This window comes from Anabrus simplex, chromosome 1, assembly GCF_040414725.1.
Source record: "Anabrus simplex isolate iqAnaSimp1 chromosome 1, ASM4041472v1, whole genome shotgun sequence".
In the NCBI taxonomy this organism is placed as follows: domain Eukaryota; kingdom Metazoa; phylum Arthropoda; class Insecta; order Orthoptera; family Tettigoniidae; genus Anabrus; species Anabrus simplex.
Genome location: NC_090265.1, coordinates 40,948,986 through 40,966,063, shown reverse-complemented (window position 1 = coordinate 40,966,063; position 17,078 = coordinate 40,948,986). Strand labels below are relative to the sequence as shown.

The 17,078-nt window shown below is 40.1% G+C and overlaps 1 protein-coding gene across 3 annotated transcripts in view; it reads right to left on the bottom strand.

The window, feature by feature from the left end:
• Positions 1-17,078, bottom strand: part of LOC136883899 (PHD finger protein 14) — a 319,931-nt gene that overhangs the window by 41,395 nt on the left and 261,458 nt on the right. For all 3 annotated transcript variants that reach the window (XM_067156007.2, XM_067156006.2, XM_067156008.2), the window contains exon 14: positions 16,322-16,591. In XM_067156007.2, the coding sequence (XP_067012108.2) occupies positions 16,322-16,591 (270 nt within the window). The remainder of the gene's footprint in view (positions 1-16,321; positions 16,592-17,078) is intronic.

Here is a 17,078-nt window from a genome sequence, read left to right as displayed (position 1 = left end):
ATGAAAAAATTATCCGCAAGATGGGTGCCGCGGCTCTTGACACTGGACAAACGCACCAGACTGGAAATGTCCGAACAAAGTCTGGCCTATTTTCAGTCCAACCAACAAGATTTTTTGCGTCGGTTTGTGACTACAGATGAAACTTGGGTCCACTACTATACCCCAGAGAAAAACAGCAGTCAAAGCAGTGGAAACATGCTGATTCACCACCACCAAAGAAAGCAAAGGCAGTGCGTTCGGCTGGAAAGGTCAAGGCCTCAGTTTTCTGGGATGCAAAAGGCATTCTGCTCATAGATTATCTTCCTACTGGCCAAACAATTATGGGGCAATACTATGTAAACCTCCTAGACCAACTACCGGAAAAGATATGCGAAACAAGGCCTGGTTTGGCAAGGAAAAAGGTCATCTTTCATCAGGACAATGCTCCGCCGCACACAAGTGTTATTGTCATGGCAAAACTTCATGAACTGGGGTACGAATTGTTGCCACATCCACCTTATTCACTGATTTGGCACTATCAGACCTTCATCTATTCCCCAAGCTGAGAATTTTCCTTGGTGGACGGAGATTTTCTACAAGGGAAGAACTGACAGCCGAATTGGAGAGGTATTTTGCAGGCCTGGAGGAATCTCATTTTCGAGATGAGATGGGATCTGGACCAAATGCATTAGTCTACAGGGAGACTACGTTGAAAAATAAAAGCAGTTCCACCGAAGTAAGATACTTAATTCTAGTACATTCCGAGAACTTTTCAAACCACCTACGTAAGAAAATGTTCAAACATTGTCAATGGTTCGGGATTATCCCCAAAGTTAACATGAATACCACTATTGCCAGTAAAATTGAATCTGTTGCGTGGCCCTCCAAACGTAACCCGGTCAGCCTGAACGTTTTCAATTTCTTCACATTTGTGTCTGTCGTTGTGGAATTCATCACTCAATTCAGAAGAATAATTGTCACTTTCATCTTAACTTTCATTGGAAAGCAAGATCATTTGCTCAATATCGCTGTTTGCAAATGACTGTTTCACTCAGGGGTTTTAGCGCGGGAGCCATATTGCTTCGACGGCTGATCACACAGAAGACGTGTGTGCTCGGCCACATGAATTCTACATGGAATACAATATTCGATGGAAATGTAGTACTCTGTTGCAAAATAAGACTAACAGATGTCAGAAGTATCTATAAACTTCTGACAGATGTCAGAAGTATCTATAAACTTCTGACACTTATCAGCAATCTGTAAAAAACACACGAACTTGGATGACTCCTACAAGTGGTTCACGTAACTTGCGAATAATTACCTTGACGCTTATAAGCGGCTGACGTTGGGAAAGGGTTAAGAACATGTTCTTACTTTGCAAACTCAATCACAATTTTTCCATACATATTCAGTGTTTTTCTTTGCTGCATTTGGTGTGTAAGTTGTCTGCTTTGTAGACATAGCAGAACTAGAAGGAAAACCTGGATTGCCCACATCTTCTTTGTCATCAGATAAATGACAAAACACCATCTCTAATAATATGCAATGCATTGCACAGCAAATAGTAATTATAACATAACAACGTGAGATGCTTGAAGATGGTTTAACCCTATAATTTAACCTGTTGAATATTCGACACTTCTGTATTTCATTTTATTTTGTAGTTTTCCATTCTCTGCAAATTATTTACTTCTGTATATATATATAATTTGATTATATACATTTTTAGTACAGTGTATGTCTAAATGTGGCATCTTCATTACAGAAAACTACTGATGAAGTATGGTGAAATTTGTTGGAAGATGACTTAAACCGGGCCTCCTACTCCGCTTAACGCTGCTTTCCTCCTAGAGTTGTATGTGTGTGTGCTCGCATGGTCATGCAGACCACGAGGGATGTCAGGTGATTTGGAGACTTGCTTTCCATCTTGAACACAATTAGGCCTAGTTCATTTCATCTGGCAAGAAAATTCCTCTTTCCATCACATCAAGGTTGAATGTTACAAGAATTTGTACAGCTACACACTACTGTTTCAATTATCTATTAAGAAATTTTAAGATCTCTTTTATTTTACGACAGTTTTTAAGCGGCTTTTCATGAACACATCTTTTACATCAAGAGGTGCCAAACAGTGACAACGAAGAGAAAATCATTGACTCTTTAGACATTTAAACTTTTCACTTAGTCAAGGACACGTTTTTAATATTGTGTTTTATCTATGTTACTTGTGTTTTTGTGCATATTTAAGATCACGGCTGAAGATGTTTTACATGGAAAACGAAACATACATCAACAAAAGAAAATTTAAAAAAGTACACTTATGTTATTGTCATCTAAGAAAATAGGAAGATTTTAAAGTGGTGGAAAGGTGGAAGTTCCCAAACGTACAGGTGGAATTTGTTAAAAATTCTGCTTAATCGAGCAGTCTTCCTGGCCTAAAGTTTGCAACATTTTCATAACACTACTCTTTTATCTTTTACAAAACTATTTGAAATAGTTTTTACTTGAGTCTGCTTTGTCAATTCACCTTATGATGATAGAATATTATTTATTTTACCATACATGTTTCGGGAAATCATCCATTCCCTTCATCAGTGATGTCAGTTCAAAGAATAAAACAATATAACACTATCTTCTGTTTTTACAATTTAAAGAAGTATTGTGTCCTAATTCACCATATCAATGAATAAAGAAAACTAATGGAATATTATGGAAATGATCAATACATAAAATTTTGTTGAACTGAATGAGAATACCTATATAAATTTAAGATCTTCAGGTTTTTCTTCTTGCGACATTGATGCTCTTTTTCCTGAAAATTTTAGCCAGTTGATAAGAGTGCTTATTTCGAAAAGTTAGAACTGCAGATTTCTTTTTCTACTTTCGCTCTTTAATTAAAGTTGTTTTTGGTTCATTCTATTAATAAATTTTCTGGAATATCTGTTGCTATGAGCAATTTGGTGGATTATATTTATCTCTCCATTATAATTCTTCCTAGACATAGGTACGTTCATAGCTCTATTACTTAAACTGTAAAATGTTGCCTTTTTATGTTGACTTGGCTGATTGGAGTTGTTTCCGATAATAGCATCTGTTTTGAGTAGCTTTTCTGAAAATTTGTTTCATACAAAACTGATAATAAGAAGATAATTTTCAATTCAGATAAGATAGAGAATTAATGTATATTTAATAAATCAGGAATTTGCAAAACTGACATGCCAAACATATAAACAACGATACATAGGACAGTCTGGAAGAAGTTTGGCTATAAGGTACAAAGAACATGTTGGGTGCAGTCAAACATACAAGATATCCAGCAATGGGAGAACATATGGTTGAAAAAATCGTAAATTTACAGACATTTCTAAGGACATGGAATTAATACATTCGGCCAAAAAGGGAAAATGAATTAATGTTTCAGAAAGTGTAGAAATTTATCTTGCAAAAAGAAAAATGATTTTGAATGAAGTTTAAATGAGAGAAGTACAGAAGATAACCCACTGTATAAACTAGCATAGGATCATTAAAAAAAAAACAAAAAAAACAAACAAACTGAAGATCTTAAATTTATATAGGTATTCTCATTCAGTTCAACAAAATTTTAATGTATTGATCATTTTCATAATATTCCATTAGTTTTCTTTATTCACTGATATGGTGAATTAGGGCACAATACTTCTTTAAATTGCAAGAGCAAAAGATAGTGTTATATTGTTTTATTCTTTGAACAGACATCACTGATAAAGGGAATGGATGATTTCCCGAAACATATATGGTAAAATAAATAATTTTCTATCATTATAAGGTGTATTGACAAGGCAGACTCAAGTAAAAACTATTTCAAATAGTTCTGTAATAGATTCAGACAAGTCAATACGGGATCAACCAACCATATTAACCTATTATGGTTAAATTTATCAACACTACTCTTTTGTTGGAAATCATCTAGAACAAACTGTGCTGCCAGTTCTCATATCAAGTAATCCTAGTGAGGGTCCCGTAGACTAGAACCACACTCTAAGTGGGAACTTACCAGTGACTTATACGCCATCTCCTTTACATCCTTTTCAACACGGCTATACCATTGGCTATTTATGTATATAATATACAAATTTTTTTTCAAGAATGTTAATAACATATTTTTAAAAACACATAATACAGACACTATCTCATCTTCATTTACCGTTTCCAGCTTCCTGGGTCGGGTTGTGAATTTAGGACCTCCATCGCTGCCTGTTTCTCCACCAGTCTTCTCCTTTTGTAAGTACATCTTCTGGTTTTCCTCCCCCTCTTCTCTATGCACTCCCACACTGAATCTGTTAACTTCTCTGAAAAAGCTCTTTTTTGGCACACTCTCTTCTCCCATTCTCATCATATGCCCATACCACTTTAGCTTTGTTGTTTCTATCCTGTCCTTTTCCTTATCTCTTCATTTCTAATTCTATCCCTTCTGGTCTTGCCCTCGACACCTCTTCGGAATTTCATCTCTGCTGCCTGTGTTCTACTCTCCCCTCGTTTTGTTGTAGTCCACCATCAAGCTGCACAGGTCAGTATGGGTTCATAATACGGTGAATATAATAATTTCTTACATTTCTTCGGGACATCTTGGTTCCACTAAATACCCCTAACACTCTGGTAGAAGCTGTTTTCTTGTAGTATTTGTACCGGGCGGTACACCTCTACACCGTTTATTTAAAAGTTGCGCCAGTTGAAACTCCTCTTCTGGAGGAAGGTTGAACTTTATCTATTCTATTAATTCTCTACTTTCTCAGAAGATGTCACCACGTGGAAAATTTTGAGTTTTTGAACTGTGTCACTTTTGATGTGTTTTTGTTTCGCTTGAAGTAAGAAGTGTGAACTTTCTCTTCTAGAGGACACTACTGAAGATCAACAATAGTGCAACCTAGTGCGGAGTCAAAGAACTATTTTGTTGAAGAAATTTTTATTTCAAATGTTTGTTCTTTGCTAAATTTCTTTCTGTTATTGTTTAAGTTGGCTGTATACCCCTCTCTTTCCCCTTGTTTTGCATGTAGCCAATCCCGAATTTCTTAAATTAATTTCTATCCAATCAGATGTATCTTCCCCCAACTTGAATCGATTGCGGGGTCCTATCCAATAAAAACATTGTGGGCGGGTGTTTTCATTCCCCTAACGCCTAGAAACTTCCGCGAGAGTATTTAAACTGCTGATTTTGGGGTCTCCGGGCCACTTCTGTTCCATCTTTCAGTGTATTAAGTACATAGCAGGAGGCGGGAAGCGCCTCTTTCTTCTTCAGCCGTTCAACACCAGGTAATGGCCTATTAATAACTTCTTTTCTTGCTAGGTCGGCAGTTTAACACTCGCGGCGGGTTCGAAGCATTTCCATCATGTAACCTTTTCCTAAAATGTAATTACTCTTTTCATCTTTTTCTTGTAAAGCTACATATTGGGATAGAGAGTGCTAACCCTCTCGAGCTCCCACTCACATTTGTTTTGAGGTGAACTTATTTTCTCAAACTATTCTTCGTTTATGTAATGTAAAGTGTTCTTCTCTAAGTCACCTCTGTAGTATGGGATTAGCCCTTGCGTTAGTGGCCCAGAGCCAGATTAGGTTTTAAAAACAAAGTGTATTAGGAGTGCAAGTTCGCCTCCTCTCAAATTGTTATTTTAGAGGTCATGTAATCAACCTTCTTTTCATGTAATAGACCTCAGTAGGTTGGGTATTTTACCCCTGTGAATACGTCCTTAGAGGACAGCTTGAAGGTAGAGTTTGGTGTGGCCTTGTGATAGGCTTACAATTTTGAGAGCGGATCGCTCTTTGAAATTTGTTTCTGTATGCCTCGTGCAGGCTTTATGTGTAATGTTTGGAGCCAGTGCTCCTGGGCATGAATGGGGCTTTCTGCCCCTTGGCTAAAATTTTTTTTTGGAGTAAGGCGGGGCTGATTGCCCAAGAGTTATGAAGTAAGGGCACTGAGCCCGAATCCAGTAATATTGTACCTACATTTTTGCTACTCTGTACCTGTTATGACTGTTATCTCTTGTTTTTGAAAAGAAAATATAACCTAGTTAAATTTTAATTAATTTTACATTGCACGTTAAATTCGTAGCTTGAAACCCATTCACACCCGCACCTTCTTTCACCTCTACCTACCACGGATATCTCCGTAACAAGTGGTAGCAGAGCGTGGTTGAATGGGTCTCAATTTAGCCCCTTTTGACGGCTAAACATTGCTTTAATTTGAACTCTAACAATTTTCTCAGTTGCTGGAATTTTTTGAGTTTTTTTAAAAATTGTTCTGTCATCATGTCCGGCCCTCGCGATGTTCTCCTCCTTAACTATTTGCGCAAAGAGGAGTTGATATACGAGTTAACTATCAGAAACGTTCAATCTGGAGGCACGGTTGCAATAGACACTAACAAGCTTAGAGAGTCCCTTGATTTGCCCATTTCCATCCCCAATTTGGGAGAGAAAGGAATTGACGACTCTCTTTCCACGATCGTCGAGAATATTACTGGGCTAGCATCTGTAGTCAGCTTTTTTGATGAAAATGATCCGTCTCCTAACCAAATTAAGCGTGTGCAAGGCAGATTATATCACTTTTCAAATAGAGTTAATGATCTGTTGTCTCTAAAGGTGAATGACGTTCAGAGGAAGGACGCTAATACGCTCCTTGAAACTATTTCTGAATTGTCTAATAAGGTCACTCAATTGCTAACCGGCGAAGTTCCTCCCAAAACTGATCAACCCGCCACGGTGAATGTAGGTAACGAGGAAGAGCCTCCTCAGGGAGAAGTCAATAGGATAACCGTTGCTGCTCAAACTATCTCTGCCCCATCGAACAACGAATCTGAACGCCGTGCGTCATTGGGTAACATCCGCTCTGAATTAACTTCTTTGCCATTGAAACCTTTAACGACTATGTCACCTGGGTTCAGTAGCTTGCCTCATCCATTGGCAATGTTGCTTAGAGGTATCTCTAAGTTTTCTGTCAACACCACCAGTGATGTAATTTCATTTTTAAGATTTCTAGTGGAATTTCAGGATCATGCTCTTGTTTTTTCTCTTTCGCCATGTCAAATTTTGCAAATTATCTATCCGTATGCTATTGGTATTCTCTCTGATAAAATCGTAAGAGCCATTGCCGAGCAATCATCTATTGAGGATTTCCATGCCCATTTGCTAGCTAACTTCATCCCGGCTAGGGCCAGGTCCTCCCTGATTCAGAAGTACTATTACCGTGTACAGCGCTTGGATGAAAACTTGGCTGATTTCATTCAAGATATCAAATTCTACACTAGGGTGTTGGCTCTGCACTTTCCTGAAGATCAGATTGTGCAGGCTATTGTAGAAGGTATTTCGCCATCCTACAGGTCATATTTGTGTTTCGCGGCGTGTCCGCAAACCTTCTCTGAACTTGAAGCATTGGCCGTCTCAGCGGAAGGAGTTAGATACGCCGATTCTTTGCGTGTCGCGAAAGAACCCCCGCCTTCCTTTAGTAACACTCGGCCTCCACCTCGCCGACCAGTCAATCCCCGTAAATGTTATGCTTGCGGGTCGCCTGACCATCTGCGGAATAAGTGTCCTCTGATCAAGTCAAGTGGGACAAGGAATGGAGCAGGGTCATCACAAGGCTGTTTTAAGTGTGGGGCCTTCTCACATATCGCCAAGAATTGCCCAAAACAAATAGCACCCCCTCCTGCTCAACTTCTGGTGCAAATTCCAGCTATGCCAATAATAAAAAGTGACTAGTGGCGTCGGCTGAGCCGACTAATCCATCTTCCCGAGACTTAGCCCCTAGTAAACAGGTTGTAAATGCAGAGAACGACCAGCCTTCACATTCATCTTTTGAATGCCCTAAAGAGTGTCTTAGGATTGCGGCGGATACCCCCGCACCTGTTCCTTTTCTTAAGATTGAGTTAAATAACGAGCCTATAACAGCTCTCTTAGATTCAGGCAGTGTTTGTTCCATTATTTCGGCTGATTGGTATTCTAAATTGAAATCTGTTTGTAAACTCCCTGACCATGTCTCAGCTCTTATTCAATATGTTTCGGCTAATTCATCTCCATTAGAAATTCTAGGTTCCTTACATGTCAAAATTCGGGCTTTTAAATTTACATGGAAGATCAAATTGTTTGTGGCCAAGCGTTTGTCTTGCCCCATCATATTGGGAGCGGACTTCATTTCTCACACTGGTCTTGTGCTCGATCTCCAGAGTAGGTCGTGCACATTCAAATTTGCGTCCAATTGTAGAATTCCCTTGTTAAAGTGTAATTCTGTATCATGTTCATCTATTTCGCCTACCCAGGATGAGATGTTGTTAGACCTTAGACATCTACCTGAGGAGCAGGCTGATAGTATTCGGAAACTGTGTCAGTCGTTTCCCGAGGTGTTCTCTGATACTCTTGGTGTTACTGACCTTATTGAATACAAAATTGAGGTCACGGATTCGATTCCTGTCCGTTTTCCACCGTATAGGCTATCTCCACCTAAAATGAAGGCTCTGAAAGAAATCATCGATCAGATGTTGAAGGATGGTATTATTAGGCCCTCTAAGTCAGCGTATTCTTCGCCTATTTTTCTAGTCCCGAAACCCCAAGGAGGCTTCAGGCCTGTCATTGATTACAGGGCTCTCAATCGGAAGGTGGTGTTGCAATCTGTGCCCCTTCCCGACCTTCATTCTTGCTTTTCATGGTTTCGTAAGGCCAAGTTCTTCACCATCTTGGACTTGAATCAGGCCTATAATCAAATTCCCCTTGCCGAAGAGTCTAAACATCTTACAGCGTTTGCCACGGACTGGAACTTATACGAATACAACCGCGTGCCTTTCGGGCTCCCCACGGGGGCAGCTGTGCTCACTAGGCTACTAGATAGGGTCTTTTCCGACATCAAATTTGAGTACTTATATCACTACTTGGATGATGTCGTCGTATTTTCCGAAACCTTTGAAGAACATCTAGATCATTTGCGAGAAGTTCTCAATCGCCTTCGTAAGGCTGGGTTAACTGTCAAGTTGTCCAAGGTTGCCTTTGCTAAGCCCTCTATGTCATTCCTAGGGCATATTGTGTCACCTGATGGTGTAGCAGTCGATCATTCTAGAACACAGGCCATCCGTGATTTTAAACCTCCCAAGGACATTAAAGGTATCGCCAGGTTCATTGGCATGGTGAATTTCTTCAGGAAGTTCATTCCTAATTTTGCTAATAGAGCGGCGCCCTTAAACCTTCTCCGTACGAAAGGCATCAAATTCGAGTGGGGACCTTCTCAACAAGCCGCTTTCGAAGATCTTAAATTAGCTCTCTGTAATGCCCCTGTACTTGCTATGCCTGATTTCTCGAAGAAATTCATCGTCCAAACGGATGCGTCGTCGTCAGCTGTAGCTGCAGTCCTTCTTCAAGAGACTGAACTAGGGAGGCGACCCATCGCCTATGCGTCTAGGACATTGTCGGCTCAAGAAGCCAAGTATTCCATCTATGAGCTCGAAGGTTTGGCAGTCTTATTTGCCTTAGAAAAGTTCCGTCTCTATCTGGAACACGTTAAATTCGACTTGGAGACAGATAATCAAGCCTTAAGCTGGGTCTTAGGTAGGCCGCGTCGTACTGGTCGTATAGCCCGTTGGGCCATCCGTATTTCTGCCTTCCAATTCGATGTACGACATATCAGAGGTACTGAAAATGTTGTTGCTGATGGACTCAGCCGTATGTTTTCTAACGACGTCGAGACCCATGAACCTGTCGACAGTTCATCACCTTCCGAGTCCATACTATCTGAGGTTAATGCCATCCTAACAGATGCTCCCATGCTCTTTAGGGATATCGAGAAATACCAACGTGAAGATCCGACGCTGGGTCCGATAATGGAAACCCTTTCTTCTGGGGAACATGTCGTCCCTTATGTTCTGAGGAATGGTGTTTTATGTTGCCCATCGAGGCATGATAAGATGATGAAGGTTGTCGTGCCAGCGGTTCTTGTGCCTATGATCTTCAAGTATTATCATGAGACCCCATTAGGAGGGCATCTTGGAATCTTTAAAACCCGTGAAAAAATTCGTGAAATGTTCATTTGGAAAGGTATGGACGGTGAAATCCGTGAACTTGTAAAAGCTTGTAAATCTTGTTTGCTTAGTAAACCCACCATGTCCACCAAGGTAGGCCTTTTGTCTTCGCATCAAGCGTCGCGCCCCATGGAACGCCTGTATATCGATTATGTGGGACCCTTCCCCCAGTCAAAGGGTAATGCCAACAAGTTCATCTTTGTGTGTGTAGATGGTTTTACAAGATTTTCCTGGTTATTTCCGACTAAGCTGGCTACCGCTCAGTCCACCATTACTTGCCTAAATTCTATTTTTGCTTCTTTTGGTCCGTGCCAATACATTGTATCTGATAATGCTAAAGCTTTTACATCAAATCTGTTTCGTAAATTCTGTTTTGACTTGTCCATCTCTCATGTAACTACATCTGCTTATTACCCTCAACCATCTCTGGCTGAACGGGTTAACCGTAATCTCAGGTCCGCACTTATTGCCTATCATCATGAAGATCATTCTAGGTGGGACACGTCCCTGCATTGGTTAGCTTTTGCTTTGAATTCGGCGGTTCATGAATCACACAAATTTACTCCAGCTTCTTTGATGTTTAAGTTCGTTCCCAACACGCCGCTCTCTAACCTCTGGTCTCTGAATGACATTCTGCCCGAGACAATAGATCCGGATAACATTAAAGATCTTTGGAAGAAGGCTAAAGCCAATCTTAAAGTGTCTCATGAAAAGGTTAGGGAAAGGTATGATCGTGGACGGAGACCCACCACTTTGAAGGTAGGTGACCAGGTTATGGTCAAAAATTTTGTTCCCGCGGGCAAGCTTGCCCCCAGATTTCATGGGCCTTGTATCATTCTCGATTTTCTTACGCCGGTTACCTTATTGCTAAGTAATCCAGCCACCGAGAGGATATTTAGAGTTCACCTGTCCCAGGTGAAACCGGTGTAATTTCTGTCTAACTTGCTTCATATTATTTTGAAAGGATATGAAGGTTATATTTTTTTTTTGAGTTTCACTTTTAAGGCATTCTGCCCCTTCTGTAATATTTTGGTTTTAGATGTAAGCCTTGTGTAAAACCTGCCCCGACCCGTTAAACTGCCATCCTGTTCTTGCCAAGGCCGTTACCACGCTCCCGTCTCCTGCTCCACCTTACACTGTGGCTTCATAATAGTAAATGCCATGGATATCTACACGCCGCTGGCCCCTCAACCTCTCCACAAGCCTGTACCCTCAAAGAAGATGATTGTCCAACACAATTCTGCCGCCTAGCTTTAATGTTTCAGCGCCCCCGCAGCCGCGCGGCGCCGTGCAGCGACTGGGGAGGGGGAGGGGCCCCCTCCTCTCCAGCGAGGACGACATGTGCACGGCGAGCCGGAGCTCTCCTCCCGGCCAAGGCTGATGTGCGGCGCACGACCTGCTACATGCCCGCAGCCTGTATCTGTTCACCGCGGGCGCGGCGTACTTCAACACCTCTGCTCCCCTCATAGTGCGGGCGAGCGGTATCTCAGGGTACTTGAGGGGTCCGAGCGGCCTCCGTTGCACGCAAGCTGCAACGGCCGGTCTGGCCATCCGACTCAATCTACATCAACTACATGGACAGTCACCATAAGCAATAACTACACTTGGGAATTCAACAACAATATTTGGTGGACATTGCAAAATTTTTCTTCACCTTTAAGTATTAAAAGTTTATCTTCAGAAATTCAAATTCTACAAACATAAAGACTTTCATTCACCTGCAACAACAACATTTTGAAACTGAATTAAGAAATCTTGTAAATGCTTCTGCTATCTATCTTTGTATCAACATCATTACTTGGACTTTGTTTCAAACTGATTTCATGTGTCACCCCTGGAGGAACTTTTGGGGGGGGAGGTCTGTACCGGGCGGTACACCTCTACACCGTTTATTTAAAAGTTGCGCCAGTTGAAACTCCTCTTCTGGAGGAAGGTTGAACTTTATCTATTCTATTAATTCTCTACTTTCTCAGAAGATGTCACCACGTGGAAAATTTTGAGTTTTTGAACTGTGTCACTTTTGATGTGTTTTTGTTTCGCTTGAAGTAAGAAGTGTGAACTTTCTCTTCTAGAGGACACTACTGAAGATCAACAATAGTGCAACCTAGTGCGGAGTCAAAGAACTATTTTGTTGAAGAAATTTTTTATTTCAAATGTTTGTTCTTTGCTAAATTTCTTTCTGTTATTGTTTAAGTTGGCTGTATACCCCTCTCTTTCCCCTTGTTTTGCATGTAGCCAATCCCGAATTTCTTAAATTAATTTCTATCCAATCAGATGTATCTTCCCCCAACTTGAATCGATTGCGGGGTCCTATCCAATAAAAACATTGTGGGCGGGTGTTTTCATTCCCCTAACGCCTAGAAACTTCCGCGAGAGTATTTAAACTGCTGATTTTGGGGTCTCCGGGCCACTTCTGTTCCATCTTTCAGTGTATTAAGTACATAGCAGGAGGCGGGAAGCGCCTCTTTCTTCTTCAGCCGTTCAACACCAGGTAATGGCCTATTAATAACTTCTTTTCTTGCTAGGTCGGCAGTTTAACACTCGCGGCGGGTTCGAAGCATTTCCATCATGTAACCTTTTCCTAAAATGTAATTACTCTTTTCATCTTTTTCTTGTAAAGCTACATATTGGGATAGAGAGTGCTAACCCTCTCGAGCTCCCACTCACATTTGTTTTGAGGTGAACTTATTTTCTCAAACTATTCTTCGTTTATGTAATGTAAAGTGTTCTTCTCTAAGTCACCTCTGTAGTATGGGATTAGCCCTTGCGTTAGTGGCCCAGAGCCAGATTAGGTTTTAAAAACAAAGTGTATTAGGAGTGCAAGTTCGCCTCCTCTCAAATTGTTATTTTAGAGGTCATGTAATCAACCTTCTTTTCATGTAATAGACCTCAGTAGGTTGGGTATTTTACCCCTGTGAATACGTCCTTAGAGGACAGCTTGAAGGTAGAGTTTGGTGTGGCCTTGTGATAGGCTTACAATTTTGAGAGCGGATCGCTCTTTGAAATTTGTTTCTGTATGCCTCGTGCAGGCTTTATGTGTAATGTTTGGAGCCAGTGCTCCTGGGCATGAATGGGGCTTTCTGCCCCTTGGCTAAAATTTTTTTTTGGAGTAAGGCGGGGCTGATTGCCCAAGAGTTATGAAGTAAGGGCACTGAGCCCGAATCCAGTAATATTGTACCTACATTTTTGCTACTCTGTACCTGTTATGATTGTTATCTCTTGTTTTTGAAAAGAAAATATAACCTAGTTAAATTTTAATTAATTTTACATTGCACGTTAAATTCGTAGCTTGAAACCCATTCACACCCGCACCTTCTTTCACCTCTACCTACCACGGATATCTCCGTAACAGTATTCTTTTCCCAATTTCCTCGGTTATCTTTCCATCTTCTGTGATTACACTTCCCAAGTACTTGAAAGTTTTAACCACTTCCAGAATTTTAGCATTCACTTTGATCTTTCCTCTTCCTTCCTTCCTCTTGTCATTGCTATTGTTTTACTTTTCTCTGTACTTACTTTCATCCCAAATTTTTCTATCACTTGATTCCATACATCTACTTGTTTTTGCACTTCCATTTCATCCTCACCCCATATCAGTATATCATCTGCAAACAACATGGCTTTTGTTGCCTGTCTTCCCAATCTCTGTTTAATGTTCTTATGAATTTCATCCACGACTATGATGGGTCGTGATGGGAGATGACACCTCCCTGTCATAGACCAGTTTCAACTTTAAACCATTTTGTATTTCCTATACTAGTCTTCATACTACTAACACAATTTTTGTACATAGCTTTTATCATTTGCACTTCCACTCTGTTATTTTTTCTTTAATGTGTCCCATACCAACTGTCTGGGCACACTGTCATAAGCTTTCTCAATGTCAATAAATGCCATCATTATGTCTTTTCCAAACTCCCATCTTTTCTCCATCATATGTCTTAATGTAAAGATCAGGTCAAACACTGATCTGTATTTCCGGTAACTATACTGTTCTTCTTCCATTTCTCCTTCTAGCTTCCTCCTCAGTCTTCCTTCCAATACTCTCTCAAATATCTTCACTACATGGGCAATAAGGGTGATCCCACTGTAGTTATTACATTCCTTTTTATCACATTTTAAAAATATCAGGATAACTAAACCCTTTCCCCACTTTTCTGGGATCTCTTTCTTCCTCCACATTATACTAAATAATCTATACAGGCACTGTATCCCTATTCGTCCCGCTGCTTTTATCATTTGTGTAGTTACCTCACCCACTCCTGCTGCTTTATGCTCTTCATCCTTTGTATGGCTTCCTCTATTTCTAACATCGATATCTCCATTTCTTGTTCTGCTTCTTTCCCTATTGTTTCTTCTTGCTCCTTCTGATCTACCAGTCCACTGTATTTAATATTTAGCAATTCTGAGAAGTATTCTTCCCATCTTTTTAGTATGTCATCTCTTTGCATCAATATCTGCCCTGTTTCAGTTTTTACAAATTGTGTGTCTTCCCTATTTCATAAACTATTCTTCACCAAACCACACATAACCTTTTTACTTCCCTTTATATCCTCCTGTAAAGTTTCTGTGAAACTTTCCCAGCTCTTCCGTTTCTCTTCCTGTACTATTTTCTTACATACCTTTTTGGCTTCTTTATATTTCTGCCAATTCTCTGCACTATTGCTGCCTATCTACTTCCTCTAAGCCATTTGTTTATCTTTAACTACTTCCTTTACCCTGCTGTTTCACCAAGGAGTCTCCTTTTTCCCTTTTCCTCCCTGATAGTCTTCCACAGGCATTTACCGCACACTTCACAAAACCATTTCTGAAACATGTCCATTCCTCTTCCACAATGTTCACGTCATCTTTGGGAATTTCTTTCTTCAGATCCTCTTGAAAATTTTCCCTTATTTCTATCTCTTTTAACTTCCATCCCTTTATTTTTCTTTCCCATTTTTCTATTTACTTCGTTATTTTACCAAGTCTTAATTTGGCTACCACCATTTTCTGGTCTCCTTCAAAATATACTCTTGGCATTACTATCACATCTTCCAGTTTTCTACGTTTCTCCTTCTCCACCAGAATAAGATCAATCATTGTCTTTCTATCTCCTCAACCATATCTAGTTATTTTTTGTGAGTTCTTTTTCTAAACTACATATTGCCAACAATTAATTCATTCCTTCTACAAAAATCTATTACCAAATCTCCTTCTTCATCTTGGTTTCCATAACTATAGGGGCCAATTATCTCTTCTTTTCCCTGTCTGTCTGTTCCAACATCTGCATTTATGTCTCCCATTATTACAACCTCTTTGTCTTCAATACAACTTTCCAGTTCTTCTAGAAACTCTTCTAAACATTCATCTACATTCCCTGACTGGGGTGCATAAACCAGTATAAAATCCTTGATTCCACTCTCAAGTCCAAGTCTAACTTTAATTACCCTGTCACTGATCTGGTCAATTTTGTCCACATATTGCGCTAGGTCTTCTCTCAATATAACATCAACACCATTTGTTGCCATCTTTCCTCCACTCCAATATAATCTATACCATTTCTTCAATTCTTTCTGACCTTTCCCCTTCCATTTTGTCTCACTTATTCCCATCATTGCTTTTTTCTCCAAAAACTCTATCAGTTCTTCTACCTTGTCATTCAAAGTCATGTCACTGATGACACCGATTCTTGTGATGTCTGGTAGTCTACTTCTCACAGTTCCCCCAGAGCACCGGGAACTGTGCGTCACTTCAGGGTGACGACATAGCATTTTCCGAGGCCTCGATTCACTCGCACTTATTTTATAGGCTGTTTGTACGATGAGTTTGCCACTCCCAAAGGCATTTTATTTCCTTCTGCCAGGTTCAAATTAGGCCGCCCTTAACATGGACTCAGATGCCTTTTGTAGCCGCTCCTCTGGAGTACAGACACTACGGGTTTGCCCCTTCCGCCATCTCCACTGTACCGAAGTCCATCTTCTCCGCCATAGATACCGATGAGGTCTTCACCCATAACCCAGCGTAACGGCCCTCCACATTTATGACCCCTGGAGAAAGGGTGTCCCAGTATCTTAAAGTCCTCAGGAATTGGGCTACACTGGATACACTGCATCTGATGTTAAATATTAAAAAAAAAAAAAAAAAAGTGCAAATAGATGGCAAAAGAATACAAAAGACATAACTGCTACAGGTAGGATACAAGTACATATGGATGTTTTAAAAAACCTAGCATATCAGCAATTTGGAAATAATTTTATAACACTGTCCTAAAGCCATTCTAACCTGCTTATCCACGTTATTCATTTTTGAATAGAAAAGTTTTACCTACCTTGATTTTAATTCTTGGAGTCTCTTGTGTTGGACTCTCTATATCTAGGCTCTTCCGTTTGCGTTTACGTTTGTGCTCCTTGCTTGGACTCATGCCCTGAGAGTCAGGCGAGTACCGATGATGCTTCTCCCGGCGCCGTTTCTTACCCTGTTGTTGAGACACATGCAAATCCGTTGAACCAGGCACGGTATTAAGTATCATTGGCGGGACGGTCAGCCGAGGAATTGTCACGACAGGGCTGGGCTGGCGTTCAATAGGTTTCACCGTCACCTAGCAGAACAATCTTATCAAGAAAGGTCTTTTCAGATTTAATAATAGTACTATTATTATTACTTCATAATTACTAATAATTATTTTGATTCTTGTTCGCTGAGAAAATTATTCACAAAGCAAAATTATTTGAAACTGTCACTCATAAAATATTAGCTGGAACCTGAACAATTAATTTTACAACAGCTAAGCATGATGAATCACAAGTAACTCTTTAGCTACACATCCTTCACAATATACTATGAGACTGAACTGTAAAACATTAGATGTTCAAATGCAAGCAATGAGACTATCAACTTGTGTTGAGTACATTGTGGGTTTACATAAGCAAAACACATTTCTTTTTGAGATTCTGAGATTTTCATTCAGCTTCACAGTGCTATTCTTAACATTCTAATAAACTCATTACACGATTTTCAAGAGAAAAATTCTGAGAACAAAGTTACAATTAAAGACTGAAAACTTCCAAACCTCTTTTTCCTGAGAA